Source organism: Physella acuta, unplaced genomic scaffold (assembly GCF_028476545.2).
Source record: "Physella acuta isolate Inbredline_101_S28 unplaced genomic scaffold, ASM2847654v3 ptg000548l, whole genome shotgun sequence".
NCBI classification, from domain to species: domain Eukaryota; kingdom Metazoa; phylum Mollusca; class Gastropoda; family Physidae; genus Physella; species Physella acuta.
This window is the reverse complement of record NW_026732067.1, coordinates 355,608-382,770: the sequence shown is the minus strand read 5'-3', so window position 1 is coordinate 382,770 and position 27,163 is coordinate 355,608. Positions and strand designations below refer to the sequence as shown.

At 35.4% G+C, this 27,163-nt stretch overlaps 2 protein-coding genes, 1 long non-coding RNA gene and 1 other non-coding gene across 4 annotated transcripts; all 4 read right to left on the bottom strand.

Annotated features, from left to right (window-relative positions):
- Positions 1 to 23: 23 nt before the first annotated feature.
- On the bottom strand, positions 24 to 4,521 carry LOC131946234 (uncharacterized). Its single transcript, XM_059306913.1, has 2 exons — positions 4,491 to 4,521; positions 24 to 2,598 (listed from the first exon to the last, which is right to left on the bottom strand). The coding sequence occupies exon 2, from the start codon at positions 2,463 to 2,465 to the stop codon at positions 1,758 to 1,760; it is 708 nt and encodes a 235-aa protein (XP_059162896.1). The 5' UTR covers positions 2,466 to 2,598; positions 4,491 to 4,521; the 3' UTR covers positions 24 to 1,757.
- Positions 4,522 to 5,263: 742 nt separating this feature from the next.
- On the bottom strand, positions 5,264 to 5,335 carry Trnae-uuc (transfer RNA glutamic acid (anticodon UUC)). The gene has a single exon. It is a non-coding gene; the product is annotated as a tRNA-Glu (tRNA).
- A 3,353-nt stretch (positions 5,336 to 8,688) lies between these two features.
- On the bottom strand, positions 8,689 to 10,232 carry LOC131946185 (uncharacterized). The gene is made up of 3 exons (XR_009387671.1): positions 10,128 to 10,232; positions 9,724 to 9,794; positions 8,689 to 8,776 (listed from the first exon to the last, which is right to left on the bottom strand). It is a non-coding gene; the product is annotated as an uncharacterized LOC131946185 (long non-coding RNA).
- A 492-nt stretch (positions 10,233 to 10,724) lies between these two features.
- On the bottom strand, positions 10,725 to 19,632 carry LOC131946216 (dentin sialophosphoprotein-like). The gene is made up of 6 exons (XM_059306890.1): positions 19,594 to 19,632; positions 17,084 to 17,195; positions 15,108 to 15,201; positions 13,611 to 13,775; positions 11,811 to 13,242; positions 10,725 to 10,987 (listed from the first exon to the last, which is right to left on the bottom strand). Exons 1-6 carry the CDS (start codon positions 19,625 to 19,627, stop codon positions 10,725 to 10,727), a joined length of 2,100 nt encoding a protein of 699 aa, XP_059162873.1. The 5' UTR covers positions 19,628 to 19,632.
- Between the last annotated feature and the right edge of the window lie 7,531 nt (positions 19,633 to 27,163).

Sequence of the window (27,163 nt, the reverse complement as noted above, 5' to 3'; positions counted from 1 at the left end):
GGGGGTTGAGGTGGGTATCTCTTTCTACCATTCAGGTTGTGCATTTTAAAACCCGGGAAACAGAAGACTGTTCTAATGTTAATTTACTTGGGGGCTGATCGAGTGATGTTTGGCTTGAGACTGTCTAAATTAAAATTAATACTTTATTTATTTCTTTCCTGTATATTTCTTTTTTTTCTCAGTTAAGTGAGAGTTCCCAGTCTATGTCTTAGCTTTGCTTGAAATATTTCTTTTAACTCGATGTCCGTGTATTTTGTGAAAAAATATCTGACTTTATTCCTAATTTGCCATATAGTCGATCTATAAATAGCCATTGCTACTAGTCTGTTTTCGTCTTCTGTTCTTTGTCTAGTCGTGTTAATTAAATTAAGTGTGATTGCTTTATTTGTTGTGGCTGTTTGATTGGTGGTGTTTAATATTTTCGCAAGTGTTTGCTTTGTTTTCTGTACTAATATACAATCTAAATAAATGTGTTTCTCAGTTTCTTGTATATTTTGTTTACACGTTTGTAATGTCCTCTATTGAGGATCCAAAATTTTGATATATCAGTTATTTCTGGCAACGATCAAATGTATGTCATCAAAATTGACTAGAAGTATGTTATGATAAATCTACGATATTTAGACTTTCGAACAAAATCTACAGTTAAATAGTCAATTGGTAAAATATATATTGTTTTGACACATTTATATAACTAACATAAAAGATTTGTTATAATTATTATGTAATAAAATTTAGAGCGTTTTATTCTGTTTTTCAAGCATGTCTTAGTTATACTTGGTTAATTTAGCTATTCTTGTAAAAGTTATTTCCCTTGAAAAAAGTTCGGTATTTGAATTTCCGAATGGGAGATAATTCGTTGCTTAACTTTACATTCATTTCAAATTCCTGCACTTTAGGTTGACCGCTTACATATAAATACATCTTTAAGTTATTATTTGCTATTGTAAAAATTATAGAAAGCTGAAGTTCTAAACAAAATAGTTTGGTTGGTTTTATTTTTAGCATTATCAAGTTGAAAAACAAATACATCAGTAGCCGTTGTAGATTTCAATACTTAATGTTAGTAGACCAACAGCAGGAGATAGTGCAACTAATGCGCCTAAAATCGCCTTAGTCGCAAATAAATCATCTAATTAATTCAGTGTCCTTTTCATATTTTCACCCTCTCCCAAAGGATTCATGTATAGCAACTGTAGGCTGGAATCTATAACATTTATAACCTTTTATTTTTCAAAAACAAAAAAATCGTTACATAATCACACAATATAGACATTTTACAATTGTAACTAAAGACAGTCAAGCTTAAAACAGGTAAGTTCCGTTTTGGGGGAGGGGGGCGGGTATGGCACTTGAAATTTTCTAAGGGGGGTGGACTATATCGTAAAGTACAAAGTAGACTCGTGGATTTAGCAATAATTTCAATAGAATGTGATTATGCTTGCAAACTGGAATTGAAGGAATTAGTACAAACTTTTGAGACGAAGGAGGCAAATAAAATTTGATTTTGATGTCTACTTATAACGTGTATGCAATTGATAATAAATTAAGATCTCACTTTTAATTAATTGTTTTCTTATTCATATGTTTTAGTAATTAATGTGTGTGAAAGGGGGCGTTTTAATAAGTTTTGCTAAATAACCTGGCGCCGGCACTGAGTCTATTGTTCTTCATTTGTTGTTCGACAGCTAAGAATAAAATTCCTAACAGACTAATATATATTTTGTACGATGAATAGTTCACTTTTGCTTTAGTTTCTAGTGACAAATATCCTCCTGAATTCCCGTTGCGTTCTCCGTCATGGCCGCCAGCCTACTAATTTCACCTGGAGACGGAAACAGACATGTAGGCGTAGCTCCTTCAGCTATGGTGGCTCTACGGCGACCCCCGTACATAATGTTTTCAAATTTTTGAATAGCGTCTTTGTTGATTTCCTCCAGCTGTTCTCGTGATCTCCTCCGCGCCATGTTTACATCTGGTATAGAACCGATGCTTTTCTTCCTCCCTTTCGATTTACACACATTCTCTGTGACTGTAGGTTTCTGATAACTCGAAGAGAGCGTGTCTGATTCGATGGACTCTTCTTCGTCTGCAGTCTCCGGAAGCTCACAGACAGATTCTTTACTGCTCTGTTTGGTTAACGCTGCTGCGCGCGTCAGAAAAAACGTATCGATGACGGGGGCGCTGTGACGACGTCTGCTTAGTCTATCACTCAACTTGGACGTCGCGCCCAGAGATTGTTGAACCTGCTGGAGTTTTTCTAATTTTTTCTGCAGAATAGTCTGCTGCCTGCGAAAATCTGACGATACGATCTTCTGGCATTTCTCGATATCTTTTAGCTCAATCTTTTTCATGGCGACAAGATGGCTTTCAGATTTTACAAACGGCGTGCGTTTGTTGTTGTCTTTGACGATCTGAAATTTGATGCCATCTTCGAGTGAGTACTTGAGCTCTCCCTTATCCATGCTAGTAGAGAACACTTAGACCATAGAGATTTTCAATACATGAAGAAATTTGAATACTTAAATGAAGAAAAGCATTATATGTTTCCTCTCTAAAAGATGTGTATAGAATAAAGAATTCTTTTATTATAAGAATCTGAAAAAAAGAAATGTAAAATTAGCTAAACAAATAAAAGCATATGTTTACTTATGTACATGGCGATTATAAATATATATATATATATATATATATATATATATATATATATATATATATATATATATATATATATATATATATACATATATATATATATATATATATATATATATATATATATATATATATATATATATATATATACATATATATATATATACATATACATACATACACAAACATATATATATACATATATATATATATACATGTACATACATACACAAACATATATATATATATATATATATATATATATATATATATATATATATATATATATATATATATATATATATATATATATATATATATATATATATATATATATATTATTTATATATATATACATACACAAACATATATATATATATATATATATATATATATATATATATATATATATATATGTATTTAGAGAGAGAGAGAGAGGCACATATATGTCTATATATATGTCTGTATCATATGATAACATTAATACAATGATTGATTTAGTTGTTGTTTAAAGACAGTCTAAACTGTATATTACCAGTATTCCGGCTGAGGTCCAAAGAAATAAATTATTATCCTAGCTGCATGACTGTGGCTGTACACCTATAAATATTGTCTAGATCCTACTCCCGGAAGTCGTCCAACCCTATCACACTGACCAGAGTTCCTACTTGATCGGTCCCTATGTGCCCACCACTCGTTCTGCCGTCGATCAAGATTTTATCAGATCAACGTTTCGCTGAGTTATTTTCTCCTGTCTGAATACTTTAGGCCGCTTAAACTACGCTTGAGTTCATCTGTTTCTTTCATGGTATATCTCTAATGTTGATTTTAGAACCCAAAACACAACAAACAAGAAAGGAACACCGGCCGATAAATCAGGACCTATTCATACTCTTATTGATTAAAAGTCAAGCAGTATTAGTTTTTTAGTAGTTGTGGATTAGCCATACCTTCATATTTATATAGATTTAGTCCTTATCGCCGACGGCGAGAATGCAACGGTATGTAAATTGTAATCAGTTTTAGTCGGGTTCACATACAGTTACTTCCCCTTTCAACACTAAAGATTAGCAACTATTTTTAGGAAATTTAAATGTTAATTTAAAAAAAAATGTTTTAGACAAATATCCTGAAAAATTCTTATCTTTAGATTTTAAAAAATAGTGACCTAAGTATGTTACCTGCTTGTGTGTTACTGTATTGCTGTTTGTGTATTACTGTTAGTGTATTGCTGCTTGTATGCTTACAACACTTGCATGTTTATGTGTGGGCCTCTATAAATTTAGCTGCCACTTTAGCTTATTAAAACCCGTAAACATGACATAGCCTACTATTGAAAACAAATTAGCATCGGCGTGGTTTGGCCGATAAAGCTCATGATTGCGAAGCCGAGAGATCCCGAGTTCGAACCCCCGGGTAGATACAGCTCGATAGCCAGGGGCGGCAACCCATCTAGGAGAGAATCCTTTAAAATCAAACCTCTGCTGTCTTGTAACTTGTTGTTTGTTCTTAGTTGGACAACGATTATGGAAACAAAATGAAAATGCAGGCTAAAATCGGAGTCGTAACATGTTGACGAGTAATACTTAATTGAGTTGGGGGAAATCCCGTCTAACAAAACAATAAAGAACAAAGAAGAACATAAGGAAAAAAAATAACTGAGACAAACCATTGAGCCAGGTTACAAAGAAAAAAAAACAACTTATATAACTATCACTAAATTCTAACTATACTTCCGTTATTGCCTATTTCACATAAAACAAAGTTTAATAACGCCCCAAAATAATTGAACGGCCCTACGCATAAATTTATTTTAATAAAAAAAAAAAAACTACCTGGTTAGTTCCCCTAGCATGTAAACTTTCCTTAGCCCTTGGAGTGTAAGTGTCGAACACGCAAGCTGAGAGGATCACGTTAAAGCCGTCTATTTATACTCTTTAGGGAATACACGAAAGTTATTTTTGACTTCTGAAGAGCCCCGCTAGACAATAGCGTACCGCTTAAATAAACATATTAGGGCTGCTAGGGCCACTTTGTCTTGTTTACTTAGCAGTAATTAGATATATTAAATTTTTGTTTTCAGCTTGACCATTAACTTAACCCACTAAACGAATTATTTCGTCAGAGGTCTAAAACTGGAAACTTGGTTTCCCTCTGGGTTGGTGTTGAGGGGAGATGGGGGTGGGGGAGGTGTCTCGAGCTTTTCACAAGCTTTGGCCTCAATGCTTGCACTGATGACCTATTTTGTTTTACCATCTTGAACAGTTTAGCCCACGACCCAAACCACAGAAAAGTAAATAGAGCATTTAGAATCACTACATTTTCTAAATACTTTCGTTTGTGTTAATCCGAGCCTGGCTATAATACTATAATAGCAGAACATTATTTAAAAAATGTATTGCGCTTTAAAATCAAAATTCAGTGTTCGTTCCAGATTTATTGTTTGAATAGCTAAACTGTCAAGGCCCGCGGCCGTATGTTTTTGAAAAATTGAAAATAAAATTTGACGAAAAAATTCGAAATAACAAGCTTCCTGCATTATTTGGCTTAGATTTCATAATTTCATGCAGGTGTAGTCAAATTTTGTATTGAATTTTACAAAATTCTATTCCCATGCCGGGAATCGAACCCGGGCCGCCTGGGTGAAAGCCAGGAATCCTAACCACTAGACCACATGGGACTGCAAACTTTTGGCTGTTTGAGATATGTTGATGTGAGTAGATTCAGAAATACTTTACATATAATCCGAAAAAGAAATCGATTACTCGTGTTGACGTGCACTTAATCTTTATCCGTTATCGACTATACTTTTTAAATATTCATCCAAGCAACTTAAGTTACTCTAGTATGATCCGCGAAGAGTTTAAAATATAGACTGCCAAACAGATAGGCCTACGGCATTTCTGAAACATCGCCTTCATTAGTTTTATCTACTGATGTATTTGTTTTTTTTAACTTGATAATGCTAAAAATAAAACCTACCAAACTATTTTGTTTAGAACTTCTGCTTTCTATAATTTTTACAATAGCAAATACTCAGAGGCGTAGCGACCCTTCCCGGCGCCCGGGGACATACTTTCAATTTGGCGCCCCCCTCGGGAGCAAATTTTCGATTTGCACCCCCACCTCGAACTTTTCATTTGCACCCCCCCCCCTCAAACTTTTCATTTGCACCCCCCCCTAAAACTTTCAATTTGGCGCCCCCCCTAAGGTCGGCGCCCGGGGACATATGTCCCCCCCCCCCGACCCCCCCCTCGTTACGCCTCTGCAAATACTAACTTAAAGTTGTATTTATATGTAAGCGGTCAACCTAAGGTGCAGGAATTTGAAATGAATGTAAAGTTAAGCAAATAATTATCTCCCATTTGGAAATCCAAATACCAAATTTTTTTTATTCAAGGGAAATAACTTTTACAAGAATAGCTAAATTAACCAAGTATAACTAAAACATGCTTGAAAAACAGAATAAAACGCTTTAAATTTTATTACGTAATAATTCTAACAAATCTTTTATGTTAGTTATGTAAAGGTGTCAAAACAATATATATTTTACCAATTGACCACTTAACAGTAGATTTTGTTTGAAAGTCTAAACATGGCAGATTTATCATAACATACTTCTAGTCAATTTTCATGACATAAATTAAATTAATCATGTATACATTGTGTAGTAAATGAAAATTTTGGATCCCTTAATAGAGGGACGTCTTTTAAACAATCAATCAAATACGGGAAACTGATTAGATGTAATTATATATATATATATATATATATATATATATATATATATATATATATATATATATATATATATATATATATATATTCAATTATCCTAAAATTGAAATAAAAAATGTTATTGGCTCTTTAAAAACTGTGAAATTTTCTAAATTGTAACTTTTGGCTCTTCCGTCCCAAAAGTTAGAGGACGCCTTCCTTTCCTTGTAGTGTGTTCCCTCCTGAATTGAAATAATCTTACGATCAACTTGACTATTCAATATGCTATGCTACATTCACAGAAATAATACAATTTGTTTCCCTTGACCTTGACCTTTAACACCGTGGTGTTCATTTAGTTCGCTTAAAACTTTAAATGGCTTCAAACGAATTGGCTTCTTGATGGAGAGTTTACAATGAAATATTTGAAAATTCTTGTGCAGTGTTAACAAACTATAAAATGCTTGCTTGGGTATTTTTGCTAATATATTTGTACATATTTGTACAAATTCGATTTTTTTTGTTTACTGATGTTTTAAACGAAAGTTTCCTTTTCAAACCTGCCCGTCGATGTGGCAAGTGGGGTAGAGATATGTAGCCTCTACATATGAAGTGATAATATGGTCAGCATATGCCCAGCCGCCTGTATTTTCCCTTACATTTGTCAGGTACCCGTTAGAGCTGGGTGGACTCTAGGATGTGTTACGGATTCGAACTCGAGACTTTCGGAATAAAAGTCTTATGCGCTACTATTCGATCACGCCACCTCAGAATTATGTTTTCGGTAACTTAATTTTGTGGCGAGTTTCTTCCAGGCATCTCTTGGGGGGAACATATATACTTTAATCAGTGTCGTCCCCCCCCCCCCCCGGAGAAAAAAGTCTGAAAGAAATACTGATTTTGTGACGGCGTGTGATAAGGGGGAGGGGGGGGGGGGTCAGATGGTGTTACGTTACACTTTTGCATTATAACAAAGAAATGTTAGGAATCGATTTTTAGCCGTTATTTCGCGTTTTAGAAAACTGTTTTAATAAATTGTAATAGGAATTGATTAAAATACTCTATGTTGAAAAATTTCAGACAAAATTTTGGAAAAATATCGATGCTTTAAGGGGAGGTTAAACTCCCAAAATACATATTTAAGTCAGAAATGTTGATTTTTGAAAATCTATTGTTTCTGAAACTACATTCAATTCTGAACATTTTTGTATAACCTATTTGCAAAATTATCGTATTGCTAGTATTTTGTATAATTTTTTAATTAATGAGACTAATGACGTAATTCACCTATATTAAGCAACATTTAGCAACATAAAACTTAAAAACTAACTAAAATAGATGTTCTTATTGCTGAGTAAGAGGCTCCAGATGCAATTTATGTAACTGGGAGGTTTTAAAAATGACTTATTTGGTATAGTTTTCGCTTTTTCTCGTTTTTTTTCAAATTTAGTATATTTTTCACTATTTGGCGTTTTTCTCAAAATGTTACTTTTCAACAAAATTGTACCAGTTAAATCTCTATAACTAAAAAACTAATTGAGATTTTTAGCTAAAATTTTACTAAACACTGCTTGTAAAGATGACCTAAAAGAATTTCGATATCTTTGAAACTTCTCATTTTATAAAAAAAAAAAGCTAAGTCTACTCCCTACTTTTTGGAAAAAATTTAGGTCTCACATTTTAAAACTTTGGCTAAAATCCACTTTTTATTATTTTCTAATTGTTTTAGTTCATCTTTTTTGTAATTGCGTATATTACACTATATTAAAGATTTGTGTTATTCTGACAAACAGAAGCTGTGTTATTGTGATTTCAACGAGAGCTAATTTTGAGCTATTTTACCCTAAAAATGACACTTTTTAGAAAATATTTTCACAAAACCATAACTTTTTAGTGATTTTTTTGCATTTTTTTTCATATACTATGCTAGTTACAACTTCCTTATCACTCAAAAAAGTCCTAACACCTAAATTTCAATTTGGTGGTTTAACCTGCCCTTAAGAAAAATTGAACTGCAATTTTGAGAGGGGTTGTAGGATGAGGTGTGACGTCATATTAGGGGGGGGGTCTGGCTTTTTGTCAAAAAAGCGTGACGTCATGAATGGATGACCCCTGTAAGCACACTTGCCTTAACACTAGGCCATGCTGATATTCAATGTTACAAAATAATGATTCACAGGAAACAAAAGAACCATTGAAACGATGTAAAATTGTAACAAAATACACTGAACTTCGAATAAATATTACAAATTAGTTTGTTTATTAACAGCCATAAATACATCTTTTTGTAATTAACAGCAACAAATCAATTTTGTCCACTGCACCTTTCCACATAGTAGAGTGCGTGGTCTACTTGTGACGTCAGGATAACTTCCGGCTCCCATTGATAATTTTATCAAGCTCTCTAGCACGGAGAAACAAAAAGATAAACTATTACATTTCTCTCCCCTCAACTCCTCCTACTATCAATAGCAAAGATTCTGAGTTGGAGAGGCAAGGGTGAGGCATTTATAAGAATTTTTAGCGCAATTTCCATTCTGGAGAATTGCGTTTATTAACTCGTCTTTTCTGGGAATGGATGGATGGATGTGTGTCCGCAGCTTTAAGTCGTATCTCCTCCTCAACGAAGCAATATCGAGGACTAGTTCCAAAAGCAAATATGTTAAGCAAGTTACCAGGATGAACATAGGCCAAAAAAATTCCGGGCTTCTTTCATGAATTTCCCGGAAAAGCCAAAAATACTCGAAAAAATGCAGTTTTTGGCCCATATCTCGGCAACCAGACCACTTAGCGACTTGAAACATGTACCAATCGATTCCTGCCATAATTTAGAACAATATTGCCGCAGAAAGTTTTCAAAAATATCCTTTCGTTCGGTAAAAAATTTATTTTGAATTAATTAAAATTTGGACCGAATTAGTAGGCATTTTATCCAACCACACCACACGCGTCATCACGTTCAATAGCTGCGCCATCACGTTCAATGGCTGCGACATCACGTTCGGTAGCTAGGCGCGCAATGGTTTTTAGTCATGTTACTCTATTGTAAATAAAACATGTAAAATTCTGATTTTTTTTTTAATAAAAAACGTTTTAATAACTAACCAATGGTTTTACTAACCCTGCTCTTGATTTACGCTACAACAGAGCTATTTTTAGATAACATAAGGAAATTGCGCTAAAATTGTCACTAGACTTTTTTTAATTACTTGTTTTCGCTATCATAGTATTAGAATTATCTATCGACAAAAACATGTTATATTGGTATTTAAAGACTAGGGCCCTATAGTGTATCTTATATGTTAATATACACCCATAAATTATTTAAAGCAAATCAATAGACTTTAATACCTATTAGCGGAGTTAAGGCCATCGAATTTTTGGTATCTAGGGGACGTAACTCTCAGAGTTTCTGATCCGTCCTAAAATAAAAAATAAACTGAGTTATCTCTTTTTATTTGAACTGCGTTTATTCTTAGGCATAGTCAGGCTAAGAAAAGATGGGGAAAAGAAAACAGTAACGATATTTCAAGATAACGTTTTGTGTAATCAATTAACAACATGTTTTTGAAGTGTGCATCTCACACCGAATACAGCATTGTGTATTCTGCAAAATAAGACCACCACACACATTCTGACACTGACCATCACTTACACATTCTAGCATTGACTAACACACAGCCTTCCACAGACACACAGACACACAGGCACACAGACGCACAGACACACACAGACACACATTGTCTGGCACTTACAGGCAAGTAAACAACGTACCCACGCAGGCGGCGTGTCGCTATCTCCTTGGCCCGCTGGAGGGGAGAAACAAAATTGTTTGGCCTGAAACCTGTTGAGTGAGGACCCTGGGGGAGGGGTGGGGGGGGGGGGGGGTGGGAGGCAACAACACCAACAATTAATGGAGGGAATACATAACTTGATGCAGATTAGTCACAAATATAAGAAGTATTATTATATTTAGATAAAGTTATTACTTTAAAATACCAACGATTGAATGAAATATACTTTGCCTGACCATCAACTGACACTCCAACTGACCATCACCTGACCATCAACTGACCATCAACTGACCATCAACTGACCATCAACTTACCATCAACTGACCATCAACTTACCATCAACTGACCATCAACTGACCATCAACTGACCATCAACTGACCATCAACTGACCATCAACTGACCATCAACTGACCATCAACTTACCATCAACTGACCATCAACTGACCATCAACTGACCATCAACTGACCATCAACTGATCATCAACTGACCATCAACTGACCATCAACTGACCATCAACTGACCATCAACTGACCATCAATTGACCACCAACTAACCATCAACTGACCATCAACTGACCATCAACCGACCACCAACTGACCCACACAACCAACGTTTTAATACTCACACTTCGCCTGACCATCAACGGCGCTGGTACCAGAAGACCGTGCGAGCCTGTAGCAACACCTGTAGTGCCCAGGTTAATCGAACAGAGGTCCTCACAGCTAGCCGTGGCTAGGGGGACGGACGACTCTAGGGACGGGGTGTCCGTCACTTTAGGCTGGGGCTGGGACGGGCGGGGTAGAAGGTGGCTGTAGATATCTGTTTCATAGAAGAATAAATTTCAAGGAGTTTTTTAGAGCTAAAACATGTAGTGAGATACAAATATAACTGATAACTTGAGATAGATTCCCAATTCTTGATGCACGGTACACGTCATAGAACTGCAATATCTTGCTTGCTGTGTGTGCTGATATCTTTTGCTGCCAATGGCAAGATAGAAATTTGATTTTTACAATAATGAGAGGACAAAAAATTAGCACAACCAGATGGGTGCTGGTTGGCTTTGAGGGACCACCGTCTAATATAGTCCAATGCTCTTTGTTACTAATACTATTTCTGGTTTGTTTTAAATTCAACACATTCATTAGAATTAATGGACCAAAAAAAAGCTATAGGATGGAAAATTCCGCTTTTACAACCCGTTATATGTATACATTCACATGTGAAAGTATGTGTAGGCTATGTGTGTGTGTGTGGGGGGGGGGGGGGGGGTGATTGGTTTGTTTTAAATTCAACAAATCAATTAGAATAAATGGACAACCCGTAATCAGTATACATTATGTGAAAGTATGTGTATGTGGGGTGGGGAAGTAGTATGTTTACAAGTATTTTCATTATCAGCCTACAGTGCGTACGATCGGTGTGTGTGTGTGTGTGGGGGGGGGGGGTTTCGGTGGGATGTAAATAACATACAATTAAAACCAGCCTAGAGTCTTATGTGTGCAGAACAAAGAAGGGGGCGCATTGATATGTGATTAATGCATTTACATCTTTTGTTTTTGTCATAGATTTTTTAAATAAAATCATCAAAGTTGTTTGGTAAACCATTTTAACACTGTCTCTCACGCATGCGCAGACTTACCGTTATTGCTGGACCTTCTAGAACTTTTCTCCACCGACCTGAGCAGACCCAGCATTGACAAGCTGACGCTGGGGTCACTCTTGTTTGGCCGGAGCTTCAGACTGTCCAGGGTCCTGGAGTTGTCCACCGAGGGAGGGAGGAAGCTGGTCACCACATTACAGTCTGGCACCGACCCGCTCTGGGCGAGCTGAGAAGACGGAAGTTTCAAACTTGACCCAAGATTTAACTTGGAGGAAGGTCCATTTTTAAACCGTTCTGAAATTTCCAGATTCGGTTTGGGGTCTGTTTTTGGCAAACAATTTGAGGCGTCGATTCTTAAACTGGAAGAGTTTGGACGACTTGGAAATGTCTGTGAGGAATTGTCTAAATTAATCCTAGGAGTGGCGGAATTTGACCGGCTGGTTGGTTTGTGTTCTTTGGTATCTTGACCGATGGCCAACGGTTTAATGGACGAAGTCTTGTTGGCCGTTTTTCTCGTGTCGTTAGACTCCCGTGCACCGTCTTGGATGGATATTTTAGTCAGGACTAAATACCGAGACCGACCGTTGTTCTGTTGGGGTGAGCTGGTCAGTCTGTCTTTACCCGACCACTGAGGTAGATTTTGGTTTGGGTTGTAGGTTAAGTCAGACGGTGGCTTAACCAGTTCGGTCAGCTGGTCAATGCTGAGGTAACCGGGCGTGATCAGCTTTAAACTGGTCTCCGTCACGCTTGATTTCTCTTTACCCGAATGCCGGAAGTCTGTGCCGGATTTTTTCCCGCTGTTTAGTCTGGTATAAAAATCTAAATCTCGGCTTGAGTAAGCCAATTTGGCAACACAGTTTTTTACCAGCGTATCGCTTGTTGATCTGGCTTGATTGGTACTAGAGGCGCTGGTGCTTTCAATGTCTCTTGCAGAAACCAGGCTCCCACATTCAGGGCTCAATGAATCACTGCTCCGGCTTTCTTGACTCAGTACGGAGTCAGAATCCTGACTGTGGGTACTGTCACTAGTGTCACTTTTGTGACTGTGCGTAGTGTCGCTATTGTCACTTTTGTGACTGTGCGTAGAGTCACCAACCTCACTTTTGTGACTGTGCGTAGTGTCACTATTGTCACTTTTGTGACTGTGCGTAGAATCCCTAGCATCATGTTTGTGACTGTGCGTAATGTCACTATTGTCACTTATGTGACTGTACATAGAGTCACTTGAGACCGTTGCCTCCCCTTCCTGGCGATGTTTAAGGTTATTTGAGTTAAAGCCAGGTCCCACAACTCTGTCATCCAAACCAGTTGGCTTTATATCACATTTCACACCATCTGCCTTAGTCACCCCACCATCCTCCATTACATTCTCCATTACATTCTCCATTACATTCTCCATTACATTCTCCATTACATTCTCCATTACATGTACGTTACGGGTCTGATCCATAACTCCTTCAACAGCGGATCCCTGAAATTTGATAAAATCAGTTATATTTTCAGATATTCTATTTTTGTATTGTTTACTTTATTATTTTAATAACAACAATAGTACATTAATTATGCACTGTATGACACGCATGAGAGCAATTAAAAAGAAGTAAGCTAATATGTATTTTTTAAAATTTTATTGTCGATTGAATTTAGAAAATTGAAGATCTGCAAATATGATTTAGGCGTAAGGGCACTGTCTAAATCTTCCAATATTGTTTTCATTATCCGTAATAAGTTCCCCGCATCACTTTCAAATACGAAAGTAAAAAGTATGTATACAAGTGCAATAAACAATACCGCACAGCACGTATGTCAAGTTTACAGGTGTAGTTAACACTAATTTACCTGAGCGTCACCATTGAGCATTTTGTCGAGCTTATTACTCCCGCCTGTTGATTGGCTGCCTTTGGCTAGTTGTTGAGCCAGTCTCTGAAGCTTTACGGACCTTAGCAATTCTTGTAGATTTGTGTCTAGAGTATTGCTGTCACTGGGCTGGTCCAAAACACGGAACTGACATTAATTTAATGAAACAAACATGAATTAATATTGGCTTTTTAGTACAAGGTCGGTCCAAAACACGGAGCTGACATTAATTTAATGAAACAAACATGAATTAATATTGGCTTTTTAGTACAAGGTCGGTCCAAAACACGGAGCTGACATTAATTTAATGAAACAAACATGAATTAATATTGGCTTTTTAGTACAAGGTCGGTCCAAAACACGGAGCTGACATTAATTTAATGAAACAAACCATGAATCAATAATGGCTTTTTAGTACAAGGTCGGTCCAAAACACGGAACTGACAATAATTTAATGAAACAAACATGAATTAATATTGACTTTTTATTACAAGGTCGGTCCAAAACACGGAACTGACATTAATTTAATGAAACAAACATGAATTAATATTGACTTTTTAGTACAAGGTCGGTCCAAAACACGGAACTGACAATAATTTAATGAAACAAACATGAATTAATATTGACTTTTTAGTACAAGGTCGGTCCAAAACACGGAGCTGACATTAATTTAATGAAACAAGCATGAATTAATATTGGCTTTTTAGTACAAGGTCGGTACAAATCACGGAACTGACATTAATTTAATGAAACAAACATGAATTAATATTGGCTTTTTAGTACAAGGTCGGTCCGAAACTGAGAGGTACCATTAATTTAATGAAACAAATTTTGATTAATGCATGGTCGATTCAGAATTAACTTTAATTTATTGAAACAAAAACTAATTAAATTTATAACATTAATTAATTAAATAAAAGATTAATTTAAAGTTGTTTGAATCACAGCTAGCAAATTTTAAATAGGCTGTTAATCTTTATACAGTTGGTCTTTAGTAATAGCTTGTTAATAACAACCTAACACCCCTTATTTTGGAAGAGTCAATTGTCCGACTCAAAAACACCAATAAAAATGTTTAAAAAAATCTTTTTTAAATACACAATATATACTTTAGCTATAAAGGACTAAAGTTAGCTTTTAAAATCCTATAGGTGTTAGTTTTAAAGTTATATTTTGGTGTGGGCAGTCCTACTCAGGCATAAAATGTCGTGGTTGGTTAACCCAGCATTGTGACATTTGAGCTGTTCTACTGTCAAACATTTCCCATAAGAGTTGAGTGAGAAAATTTTCTCTATGAAAATTTTGAAAAGCCAATAAAATAATAATTCATCAGAATTTCAAATTTGGCAAAGAAAATCTACATACGTATTATACACACGAAGTTATTATTACGTTTAATAAAAAATAATTTTTCTTTTTTTTTCTTTTTAGCCGTTTCACAATGAAAATAAACGAGCACAGCCTAGTATTTCGACTCACCCGAGATTCATCTAGGCCTTGACCTTTGGAGGTTTCTGAACCCGTCTTTTGACCTTCTCGACTTGAAACATGTATTGGAACTTGTTCTTGAGTTCTAGCAACATGTACAAGAATGTGTGCAAGTTAGCGAGACTTTTAGTTAAAGACTAGAATAAGCAAGCTGAATGGAAAGAAACGAATGATTGAAGGCAAACAAGACAAGTTTTGATTATTGAGTTGTTCAGATGAGATAGGAGTGTGCGTGAGGGGGGGGGGGGGGTGGGGTGTTTTTAAGTGTGTGTGGTTTTTGAAGACAGTACTCTGCGCATTTTGGGTAGTTTTAGAAATCTTGGCATCAGTTAATCTGCGCATTTTGGGTAGTTTTAGAAATCTTGGCATCAGTTTTTTTTTTTTTTTTTTTTTTTTTTTTTTTTTTTTTTTTTTTTTTTTTTTTTTTTTTTTTACATTTTTTACATTTACATTTATATTTTTTTTAAAACAGTTATTTTCAAATAGAAATAATTACATCAGCATATACAAATGTGTGTGCGTTAGTCAGTTACATAATTCAAACATTTACAAAAATTATCATTACATGAATAAAACGGTGAACATTACTAAAAAAAGATTTGTTGATCAACAATTCAAATGAAGGTAATTAGAAATAAAAAAATATAAAAGTTGTATTTTTAGCATGATAATTTATAGTCTTACATGTTTTTACATTTTTGTTGAGAATTTTTTACAATATAAACAGCATAAGAAATTAATAGTAAATATTAACAATATGTAAAAAAAAAAAAAAAAAGGTGGAAAGCGAAAAACGGAGATGCACAGTAGATTCTAATTGGATTTCCGTATTATTTTCTGATCTTGGCATCAGTTAATGAAAGTAGGACGCCGGGTACGGTACACTGACAGTTAACGTCCAATAAGCAAAAGTTTTATTTATTTACTTAGTAACTATTTGCTAAAGCTATTAGTTTTCTATTTAAACTAGAGTAGTATCATAATGTTTAAGTTAATAAAACATTACGTTTAACTAAACAATCATATACATATTGTAATATTTAAATTTATTAAAATAAAAATCAATGATCCTAAACTTTACAAAATACTATTAAACTAAAACATATTTTAATGACTAATACATGACATCATTTTGGGTTGTTTCCCGTGATTCTTTTTATTTGTTAAATGGGAGGTAAGCAACTTAATATTCATTGTTAGGCAATTAATTACAGCTTTACACTTAACAAGCAGTGATGAAATACATTATTATATTTATTATATAAAACATTATAGTCATATGCATATAAATTTACTTATATATCTTCATATTTATATATTATACATTCATGTTCAAATTTTCGAACCTCACATTTCGAAAAAAACGCTGCTCAAAGTCCGAATTTTTTTGCATTGAATAATTAAATGAAGGACTGCTCTCACTATACGAGTGGTCCAGTCGGACGGCACCTAGCACGACTGCTAACCCAAACATCTGGGATTCGAATCCGGATGACTTCACTGAGTCTCACCAGCCCTAATAGATACCTGACCCCAGTTAGGGAAACTTAAGGCGGATTGGCATTGAACTGATCTTATATGCTGAGGTCACATAAACAGGTGAACTATACCTCATCTACTTTTTTGCAGCTCCTGAAAGGTAACTTAATTTTTAACAAGTAAAACAGGTTTAAGAAGGTCGAATGAGACATTAGTGTAAGCACAAGAAACGGACCTGATCAATGTGACGTTATCTTGAAACAGTCGATAGACGAGATCTTATCTTCAACGGGAACGGGCCATGCTTGGTGCAACACCTTCACATCCTGGTTACCTTACTCACCTGACCCACGTGCAACAACACCTTCAGCATCCTGGTTACCTTTACTTACCTGACGCACGTACAACAACACCATCAACATACGGTTACCTTTACTTACCTGACGCACCTACAACAACACCTTCAACATCCGGTTACCTTTACTCACCTGAGATGCACGTGCAATGGATCTGGTTCCAGGCTCGCCTGTAAACTCTGGCACAACGTGAACACGTGCCTGTATTCTTCCCCAACCGATGGTTCCTCGGCTTGTTTCAGTTCTTCGCGTGAAATAAAAACCAAAACTTTACAAGACAGTAAACATCCTAATGATATTCTGGTCTAGGGGATGCAGGGTATGCTAACAACTTAAGACAGTAAACATCCTAATGATATTCTGATCTATGAGAAGCAGAATAGTGCTAACGACTTAAGACAGTAAACATCCTAATGATATTCTGATCTAGGAGAAGCAGAATAGTGCTAACGACTTAAGACAGTAAACATCCTAATGATATTCTGATCTAGGGGAAGCAGAATAGTGCTAACAACTTAAGACAGTAAACATCCTAATGATATTCTGATCTAGGGGATGCAAAGATGCTAACAACTTAAGACAGTAAACATCCTAATGATATTCTGATCTATGAGAAGCAGAATAGTGCTAACGACTTAAGACAGTAAACATCCTAATGATATTCTGATCTAGGAGAAGCAGAATAGTGCTAACGACTTAAGACAGTAAACATCCTAATGATATTCTGATCTAGGGGAAGCAGAATAGTGCTAACGACTTAAGACAGTAAACATCCTAATGATATTCTGATCTAGGGGAAGCAGAATAGTGCTAACAACTTAAGACAGTAAACATCCTAATGATATTCTGATCTAGGGGAAGCAGGGAATACTAACAACGTAAGGCAGTAAACATTCTTATGATATTCTGATCTAGGGGATGCAAGGAATGATAACAACTTACGACAGTAAACATCCTAATGATATACTGATATAGAGGAAGCAAAATAGTGCTAACGACTTAAGACAGTAAACATCCTAATGATATTCTGATCTAGCAAGGAATGATATTTTAAGACAGTAAACATCCTAATGATATACTGATCTAGGGGATGCAGAGAGGGCTAACCCCCCCCCCCCCCCCCCCCCCACCATCCATGAAAAAAATACTTTAAAAAACACTTTTAAATGTTTATAAAGATTAAGTTAATTGCTTGTCATAATTATTTAATTATTACTAATCGAGATATTATTTCACTATAGTATAAAAGAAACAAATAACTATCTTAAACCAAATTTAAAGTAATTTTTAATTTTAGCCGTCCAAAAATTAAAAACTGAATTTGCCATTTCATTTATTATTCATCAACATATAAAATACTCCGTGACTAGTATTGAATCAATGTGTTATCACACATAGATCCTAATTTATAAAAGCCCAATGTGCGCACATCTCTCTCTCTCTCTCTCTCTTTCTCTGTCCGCAAAAAATTTTCGCCGGACATCACGTCAGAATCGGCAGCGGTATATGGAGAACTTTTTACGGACTTTTGTTGAAAATAATATGTTAGATGTTTTAAATGTATAACCACAATTTTACTTAAAGAAGAAAAATAAAAATTAAAGGCGTATTCGAATGTAGAGAAACAGTATTATTTATGCAACCGGAAAAGCATTAATATATGTGAAAAAGAACGCATAAAACTGTGACGTCATTATTGCTTATACATTAACTAATGACGTCATCTGCCGTGTTAAGAATGAAAAGAAATGAACTATTTCATTCAAATTTGATTTAGATCTACGTACACTATGAAATGTATACAATACAATTTTTCCGGCCTAAACTCATAAAATTTATTTTATGTATTTGGATTCTAGATCTAGAGATTCTAGATCTAGACTAAATCTAAATCTACGCAATAACTAGATCTAGACGTAGACGCTAAGATCTAGATTTAGACTCTAACTTCTCTAAAATCAATTCCAAAAATAAATGTCTATATTAGGACTAAACTATTTCAAGACTTATTTATTTTATACAAAATCTTTGTTTGGAACTGGCTAATTTGGGATAAAAAATTAATTTGAAAGAATAGGCATATTCGCGTAAGTTAAGATTTTAAAATACGTGTTTCATTCTCCGTATTTTATAAGGTGCCTAAATAGCGGAGATGTTAGTGTACATTAAACCACGCAGGTGGTGCGGGTTCGAGACACAGCAAGTCAACTTGGTTAATGTATTCTTTTTTATTATGCTCGGGCTAAATTTAAAAAAAAAATTCTTTTAGGAATCTAGATCTAGATCTAGATTGTCGGGTGTCCGATAGGGCACTTCCCGGCGCCGCAGGCGCTTCAAATTTGGCATGATCTTGCCTTGGTGCGACAGAACACGGGGGCCGGTTGGCCGAAAAGTCTACGATGTGGGGGTCAAAACTGACCTCGACTGACCGGTACCTTATATGAGCTATAAATCGAAAAAAAATGTCCACGGAGGAACCTCTTCATAACTCTTGAGGTCGTAGACCGACCTTCGGGCGAATTAATTAAGCATTCAAATTCTCAATGTTTTCGAAAGCCTAAGCGAAGCTGGGCAGCATGCCTAGTCTGTATATAAACCTCTGCGAAGGGGAGGTGAGACCTAACTCAAGAGAGACAACTCACTTCTTCGATTCTCGCCCTTTTTACCACGACACATCCATGAGACGATGTCTAAGTTGATTGAGAAAAAGGTAAATATTAGAGGATGAAAGTTACTCTCTATTAAATATAGTCATACTTTCACTAAGAATACTCTGGCTTACATGACTACAGACTTATAAGTGTTTAGGAGTCATGTACACTAAACAAATATCACATTTCTTTTACCATTACCTATTTTGAAATGATTTAAGAATTCTATAGATTACAATATCTTACATTACAGTACATCTCATATACAGTGATAGTAGCAGTATACGAAAAAACAACGATATGAAAATGGTCAAGTAAACAGATCAGGTGCCACATACCATTTTCATCTATAACTTCCGGTGTGTACCACCCGGATATGGGATGTTGTCGTCTGACTGTGATAGGTTTTCTGGAATAATTTATTTTTGGTTGTTAATCAGATAAATTGTTCTAATACATTTTGAATTTTTTCTTTTAAACAGGTACACACATATTGCATAGATAAGTAGGAATAACATATACACACATATAGCCTAACTTATAAGTATGTATTATATATATAATATATATAATATATATATATATGTATATATATATATATATATATATATATATATATATATATATATATATATATATATATATATATATATATATATATATATATATATACAAACACAAATATAGCCTAGTTAAATATGTATTATATATACACACATATGGCCTATATAAATATGTATTATATATATATATATATATATATATATATATATATATATATATATATATATACAACACAAATTTAGCCTATTTAAGTATGTATTATATATACAGACATATAGCCTATATAAATATGTATTATATATATAATTGAATGCATATATAGGTTATATATTTATAAAGAGCTATACGTATAATCTTAGAATATGTATACATTGTGGCTATGCTATCTCACCTGTAAATGTCAATTTTACCAGCCTGTGGTTTCTCCACTTTACCGGGCTTTGTTCCCAGAGGTCTTCGGACAGCCATGGTCATAACATCAAGCACTCATTGAAACATCAACTTCACGAACATTTTGGCTCAGTGTTTCTTCCAGACTTTTTTCTCCGGGGGGGCACTTGAAATTTTCGGGGGGGCGGTAAACTTTCTTCGGGGGGGCGGACACTGTTAAAAGTATATATTTTCTATATAAATTATATAAATTTCATTTCGTTCGGGGGGGGCGGTAAAAAATTTTCGGGGGGGCTTCGCCCCCCCGAAGAGATGCCTGGAAGAAACTCTGTTTTGGCTGTTGCATTGTCTTTAAAACAATTATATAACAGCAAGCACTCATTGAAACATCAACTTCACGAACATTTGGCTGTTGCCTTGATTTTGAAACAATTATATAACAGCAAGCACCCATTGAAACATCGACTTCACGAACATTTTGGCTGTTGCATTGTCTTTGAAACAATTATATAACAGCAAGCACTCATTAAAACATCAACTTCACGAACATTTGGCTCTTGCATTGTCTTTGAAACAATTATATAACAAATTTTTTGGCACTTCTATTGTCGACGAAACCAAAATTTAACGAACAGTTTGATTGTTCCATTGTTATCAGTGAAATAGGAATTCGTCGAAAACTTTGTCGGTGTTTGTAGCTCCGTCGTCATTGATGAAACACGCTATTCTGAACAGTTGTTGGTGAAGGAGTCGCATTGTTCCAAATCTTCAACACATCCAGAAATTATAATTCATTTAACCTGTCAAGCTACTCTATTAAAAATCCTTGGATATGAACACCACAACACAACACATATCTCTAGCTTTATAGAGATCTACATTCATTTACTTGGTGTTACTGTTTGTATATCCACGAATGACTGAACAGCCTATACGAATTGATAGATATTTAAAATAAAAATAATAAAACCGATATCGATTTCGAATTGTGGCTTGTGAATAGCATTGACGGTGTGGGAAGTGTATGAATGAATCCTACACCAGGATAGTGGGGTTCGCGAGGCGTCCTAGAGGGCGCTGTTTGTCGTGATCCTCAGAAACGCGAGATTAACTCAAGCAATTAACACGCTAAATAATACATTGAACGATTTTACGGGCCGTGTCCCCTACCCCCCCCCCCCCCCCCCCGCGGCCTACACAACTAATGGAACAACTGATGTGCAACGATGCGTGAAGCAATTCAAATAACAGCGTCAGAAAGAAATCGTTCAATGATCTTTGTTACAAAATCATCAAACCAGAACAATTTTGCGATATCTAGAAGCAATTTACAATCTATTTAAAACAGCAATTAACGTTGATACAAAGATATTTTGTTGGTGATTGTAATACATTTTATCACATTTTTACAAGCTTTTATTTAACTCACTTCCTCTGTCTGTCGTCAGTCTAGACGGAAACGCAGGAGTGAAAATTCGGACAGTTCTACTTGACCGACACGATTCACAGTTGGCACGTGGGTCAAGACATGAAGACAATGCAATCTGAAACTAAATTTGACTTAATTGGATGCCTAATTGATTTTTTATGAATTAATTAAAATTTGGACCGAATTAGTAGGCATGTCTAGCCAACCACACCACACGCGTCATCAATAGTTGCGCCATCACGACCACGTAATGGCTGCGTTCAAAAACCATTGCGCGCCTACTGAACGTGATATTCAGTAGGCGCGCAATGGTTTTTAGTCATGTAACTCTATTGTAGATAAAACATGTAAAGTACTGAAAAAAAAATTCATAAAAAACGTTTTAATAACAAGCTTTTATGTAATGATGCACTAAAAAGTAGAAAATAAATTATAGACTACTATTTAAATAACTATAAAGAAAAGCGTGGGTGTCTTCCTTAACATTAGTAAAGGTATCCAATAGATACTAAAGTGACCCACGCTTTTCTTTATAGTTATTTAAATAGTAGTCTATAATTTATTTTCTACTTTTTAGTGCATCATTACATAAAAGCTTGTTATTAAAACGTTTTTTATGAATTTTTTTATACACCTTGTTCGATTTTCTCTAAAGAATACAATTGTAAAGATAGAGTCGTCTTTGTTATAATTGTTGTGTTACAAATTGCGATAAGAATTGTTTTTTCTAACCATTCAATGTAGCCTGTCAATAAATAAAGTAGTTAAAACACCGTAGGCTATGTAACACAAGCCAATCAACATAGCAGATACACAATGTCTTTAGGGGGAAAATTTAATCAAAGAACACAACAAACTGTTTACTAGATATATGCACAGAAGGCCATATATCTGTATATGTAGTAGGTGTATAATCAATAATGATACTTGAACCTATAACTTGAACACCAATCCTATACCTGACACTAATCATACCAATATTATAAATATTAATCATTAATATCATTAATGTTTACTAACCCTAACCAACATCTAACATCACAACTGAAATGGCTAAAGCTTTTAAATCTCGTTAGCAGTTATAAGATTACATAGTTGATTATTGCTAAGAACAGAAAAAAAAAACCAATTTGTTTGATAAGATTTGGGCTTAAAAATAAATATGTCGAATAACAAATGTGTTGTGGGACAACAGTAGTATAGTAGGTCGTGTTTGGGTCGAAAGAGGAGGAGGAGGCGAGGGGGAGGAGGAGGAGGAGGAGGAGTGATTGATTATTTTGACCGTTATTGATTGATTTTTGCCCACCTGTTGCATATTTTGACCGTTATTGATTGATTTTTGCCCACCTGTTGCATATTTTGACCGTTATTGATTGATTCTCGACCACCTGTTGATTTGTGTCCCTGTTTTTTGACCAACTATTGATTTTTTAGCCCGTTGTTGATTGTTCATTAAACAACTGTTGATTATTTTGACTAGTAGGTTATTGTTTTGATCGGTATGTTGACCACTTGACCACTTGTTGACCAAAACGATTATCATAGAGGAGGAGGAGGAGGTTATTGTTTTGATCAATTGATCGATATATTGACCAGTTGACCAACTGACCACTTGAGCTATTGTTTTATTAATGGTTAAATAATAATGTTATACATTTTGTTGACCAGTGGACCAACTGACCAGTAGTTGACCAGATGATTAGTTTATCGGTTGTTGACCAGTTGCCCATTTGTTGGTTGTTTTTATTGACCTGGACGACAGTCCGGCTTTAACAGTATATCGTAAAATAGTATTTCACCACCCTCCAGTGAGGGTGTGGGTGGGGGTGACGCGGGTGAAACCCGGGGTCGGGTGGGGGAGGTGGTAGCAGGTGGTATCCCTTCCCTTTGTGTTTTGCAATCTCATTCTCCCTTTGTCTGAAGTCTGTGTGAGCATGTCCTTTTGTGTGCCGCTACTAGCGTCATACTCAAAGGCAGGTGCTGTACCCCATTGTCTAATCCAACTCACGCGCCTTTACTATCGATTTTTTTAAAGTCATGTTTAAACATGTTGACCGTATAAAATCTTTTTGTTGAATAGGACTGGTGGATGTCGAATTCTACTCGTCTTAATATAAAGAGATACATCACGTGCCAACAGCCCGGGCGGTTATTGACCCCACTGGTGGTTTCTACTTGTTTGTTGTGTTTATGGCTTGCGTTTATTTACACACACACACACACACACACACACACACACACACAACTTACACACAACTTATATCACAACAAAAGACTTCTTATATTTTATGACTTTATTTCAACTTTCTCCAAGTCATCAAACGCTTTTAAAATATCATATCTCAGGGCGAGTAAACGTTCAAAGGCTATACGAGAGAGATTTATTCCAGAATTATTAGGAAATTTAAGATCTGTACCATCCATAAGATCTCTAAGATTTAAAGTGTTTTTGTTCATGAATTGACTAACGATAGCTACTTTATAACCACTGTCATTCGTCGTTCGTATTTCCGTCACTTTATTACTATTCCGGGCGACAAGTAACCAATCTTCACTAGCCATCTTGAAAGCGCCGAAATAAACGTTTATAAGTAGTCCCAATAAGTGCAAGTGTTAAACGTGATATAAGTCGATCGTTAATATATTGTCGAGCCGGTGACGGTGAAAAAGGGTGGAGAATAAGTTTTAGGCTAGCTCCACCAAAACAAAATAAACCGCGAACGGATGGTAGTGTAGTTCAACGACCTCCTGAAATCGCGGGTGATGCAGAACACGACCACCTTCTTTTGTACTTTGTGAGGTCAATAACCTTTGTATAAACATCCGCGTTGTCTGCTTATAGAATAGTCGATAAAAATTACGGCACTAAACTCGGGACCAATCGTAAGTGTTAAAACACGCGCCCGTCAATCCTGGTATGCAGTACACAATGGCCCGCTCCACCCTTCCCCTTGTTTACACCCGCGGTGTCTGCGTATAGAATTTTGAATAAACTTAGCATGTAGTAATGTTTACAAATTCCACGCACAACCGAAACACAGGCACGCGTCGACCGCCCATTGTATTCTGTGAGGACAATACCCATTGTATGGGTAGCTGAGAGCTGGACAATAGGCTTTGAAAACCCCAAAAGCGCCTGGTCCAAAGGGACGAATCGTTTCACTGCGCATGCGTGAAACAGGCGAAAATAAAGAAATTAGATTTTTGATTTTATGTATCAAGCAGGTGACGAGGTATGTTTTGTTTTTAAACCAAGGTTTGGAGGGAGAGTTCAATGACCTCCACATCTGCGTGACACACGCCTGCATAATTAGACCACGCGTTCATAGTGAGGCTTTATGTTTTTGTTTTTTAAACCAAGGATTGCAGTAGAGTTCAATGACCTCCACATCTGCGTTACCCACGCCTGCATAATTGACCCACGCGTTCATAAAGTATAAATTCAGACGAAATTTTACTTCAAACACTACTTCTCAAGACTTCAACTCATCTTCACGTCCAGCCAACCAGCCATCCTGCTACGGAATACATACCTTGTGATACCGCGTCCACTGAACTAACTATACTGCTACGGACCGCATACTTTGTCATTCCGCACTCATCGAATCAGCTACCCTACTACGGACCGAGCTCACTTCATCTTAGACATTCACATCATCCAGCACTAAGGTAAGGTTAATATTTTTATTTCTTATATATATATATATATAAATATATATATATATATATATATATATATATATATATATATATATATATATATTCTTTTAAGGGCGTTAACTCAGCGAATATAAAGATACGTTTATTCCCTTTAATAAAATTTTATTTATTTATTTTCTTGTAGTCAAATGTATTCGCTTTAATTTGTAATATACACCCAACCCACCCATTATATTACTAATGAAGATACGTTTATTCCCTTTAATAAAAAATTTTATTTATTTACTTTCTTGTAGTCAAATGTATTCGCTTTAATTTGTAATATACACCCAACCCAGCCATTATATTACTAATGAAGATAGGTTTATACCCTTTAATTAAATCTTATTTATTTTCTTGGAGTTAAATGTACTAGCTTTAATTTGTAATGTCCACCTCCCCCCACCCCTAGATTACTAATGAAGCTACGCTTATACCCTTTTAATTAAATCTTATTTATCTTTTTAAATTAATAGTCGAATGTATTTGCTTTACTGTTAATCTGTAAGTTACGAGTTCGAATCCGGACTCAAGACAGTAAATCGCCCCTGAGTACTTTTGTTGTCTTACCTTACGTTAGGGAAAGTAAATAGTGCTGACCACACTAGCTCTTCATAAATTGAAGCTACAGAAACAAGTGAACTCTACTGCACTTGTCCTATATACCAACAGCTAAGAAAAAGGGAACTTTATTTTTTTACCCTTTAATTATATCTTTAATTTTTAAAATAAGTAGTCATTGGTTTTCGTTTTATTTATTTTTTTTTTATACAGTCAACCCTAACCACTGAACAAGCCATTGAATTAACCACCCACCCAACCCCACCCACATACAGCAACCCTCCGACTGACAGCTCTCAAGCCGGCTTAGACATTAACATTAAAAAGTAAGTTCAATACTGTTTATTTTATTTATTTTATTTATATATTTAAATGGAATTAACCCGTTAATATAAAAATACGATTATACCCTTTAAGTAAAGTTTATTTATTTTTTAAATAAGTTGTCAAATATATTTACTTTAATTTTATTTACGATCATTTTTTATTTTTTCTTTCTTACTTGTACAGACAGACTGAGATGCAAACCACCCATCCAGCCACTCACTCAACCATGAACAGATATGAATGCGCCACCTGTCCACGTGTGTTCAACAGGAGTGACAATTTGAAACGCCATCAAGCTACTGCGCACGCCAGAGGAAAACATCAGTGCACAGAATGTGGCAAAATATTCACACGACCTGACAATTTGAAACGACACACCACCACAGCACACACCACTCTACTTACACCAACCGACACCCCATCAGCATCTGACAGACAAAGTGAACAACCGACATTAACATTTGACAGACAAACTGAACAACCTGCATCATCAAACGACAGACAAACAGACAACCTACCTATACAATTAAAGAGACAAAGGACCTATGACGAAACAACAAACAATAAACGAGTAAAGACACCTCACAACGA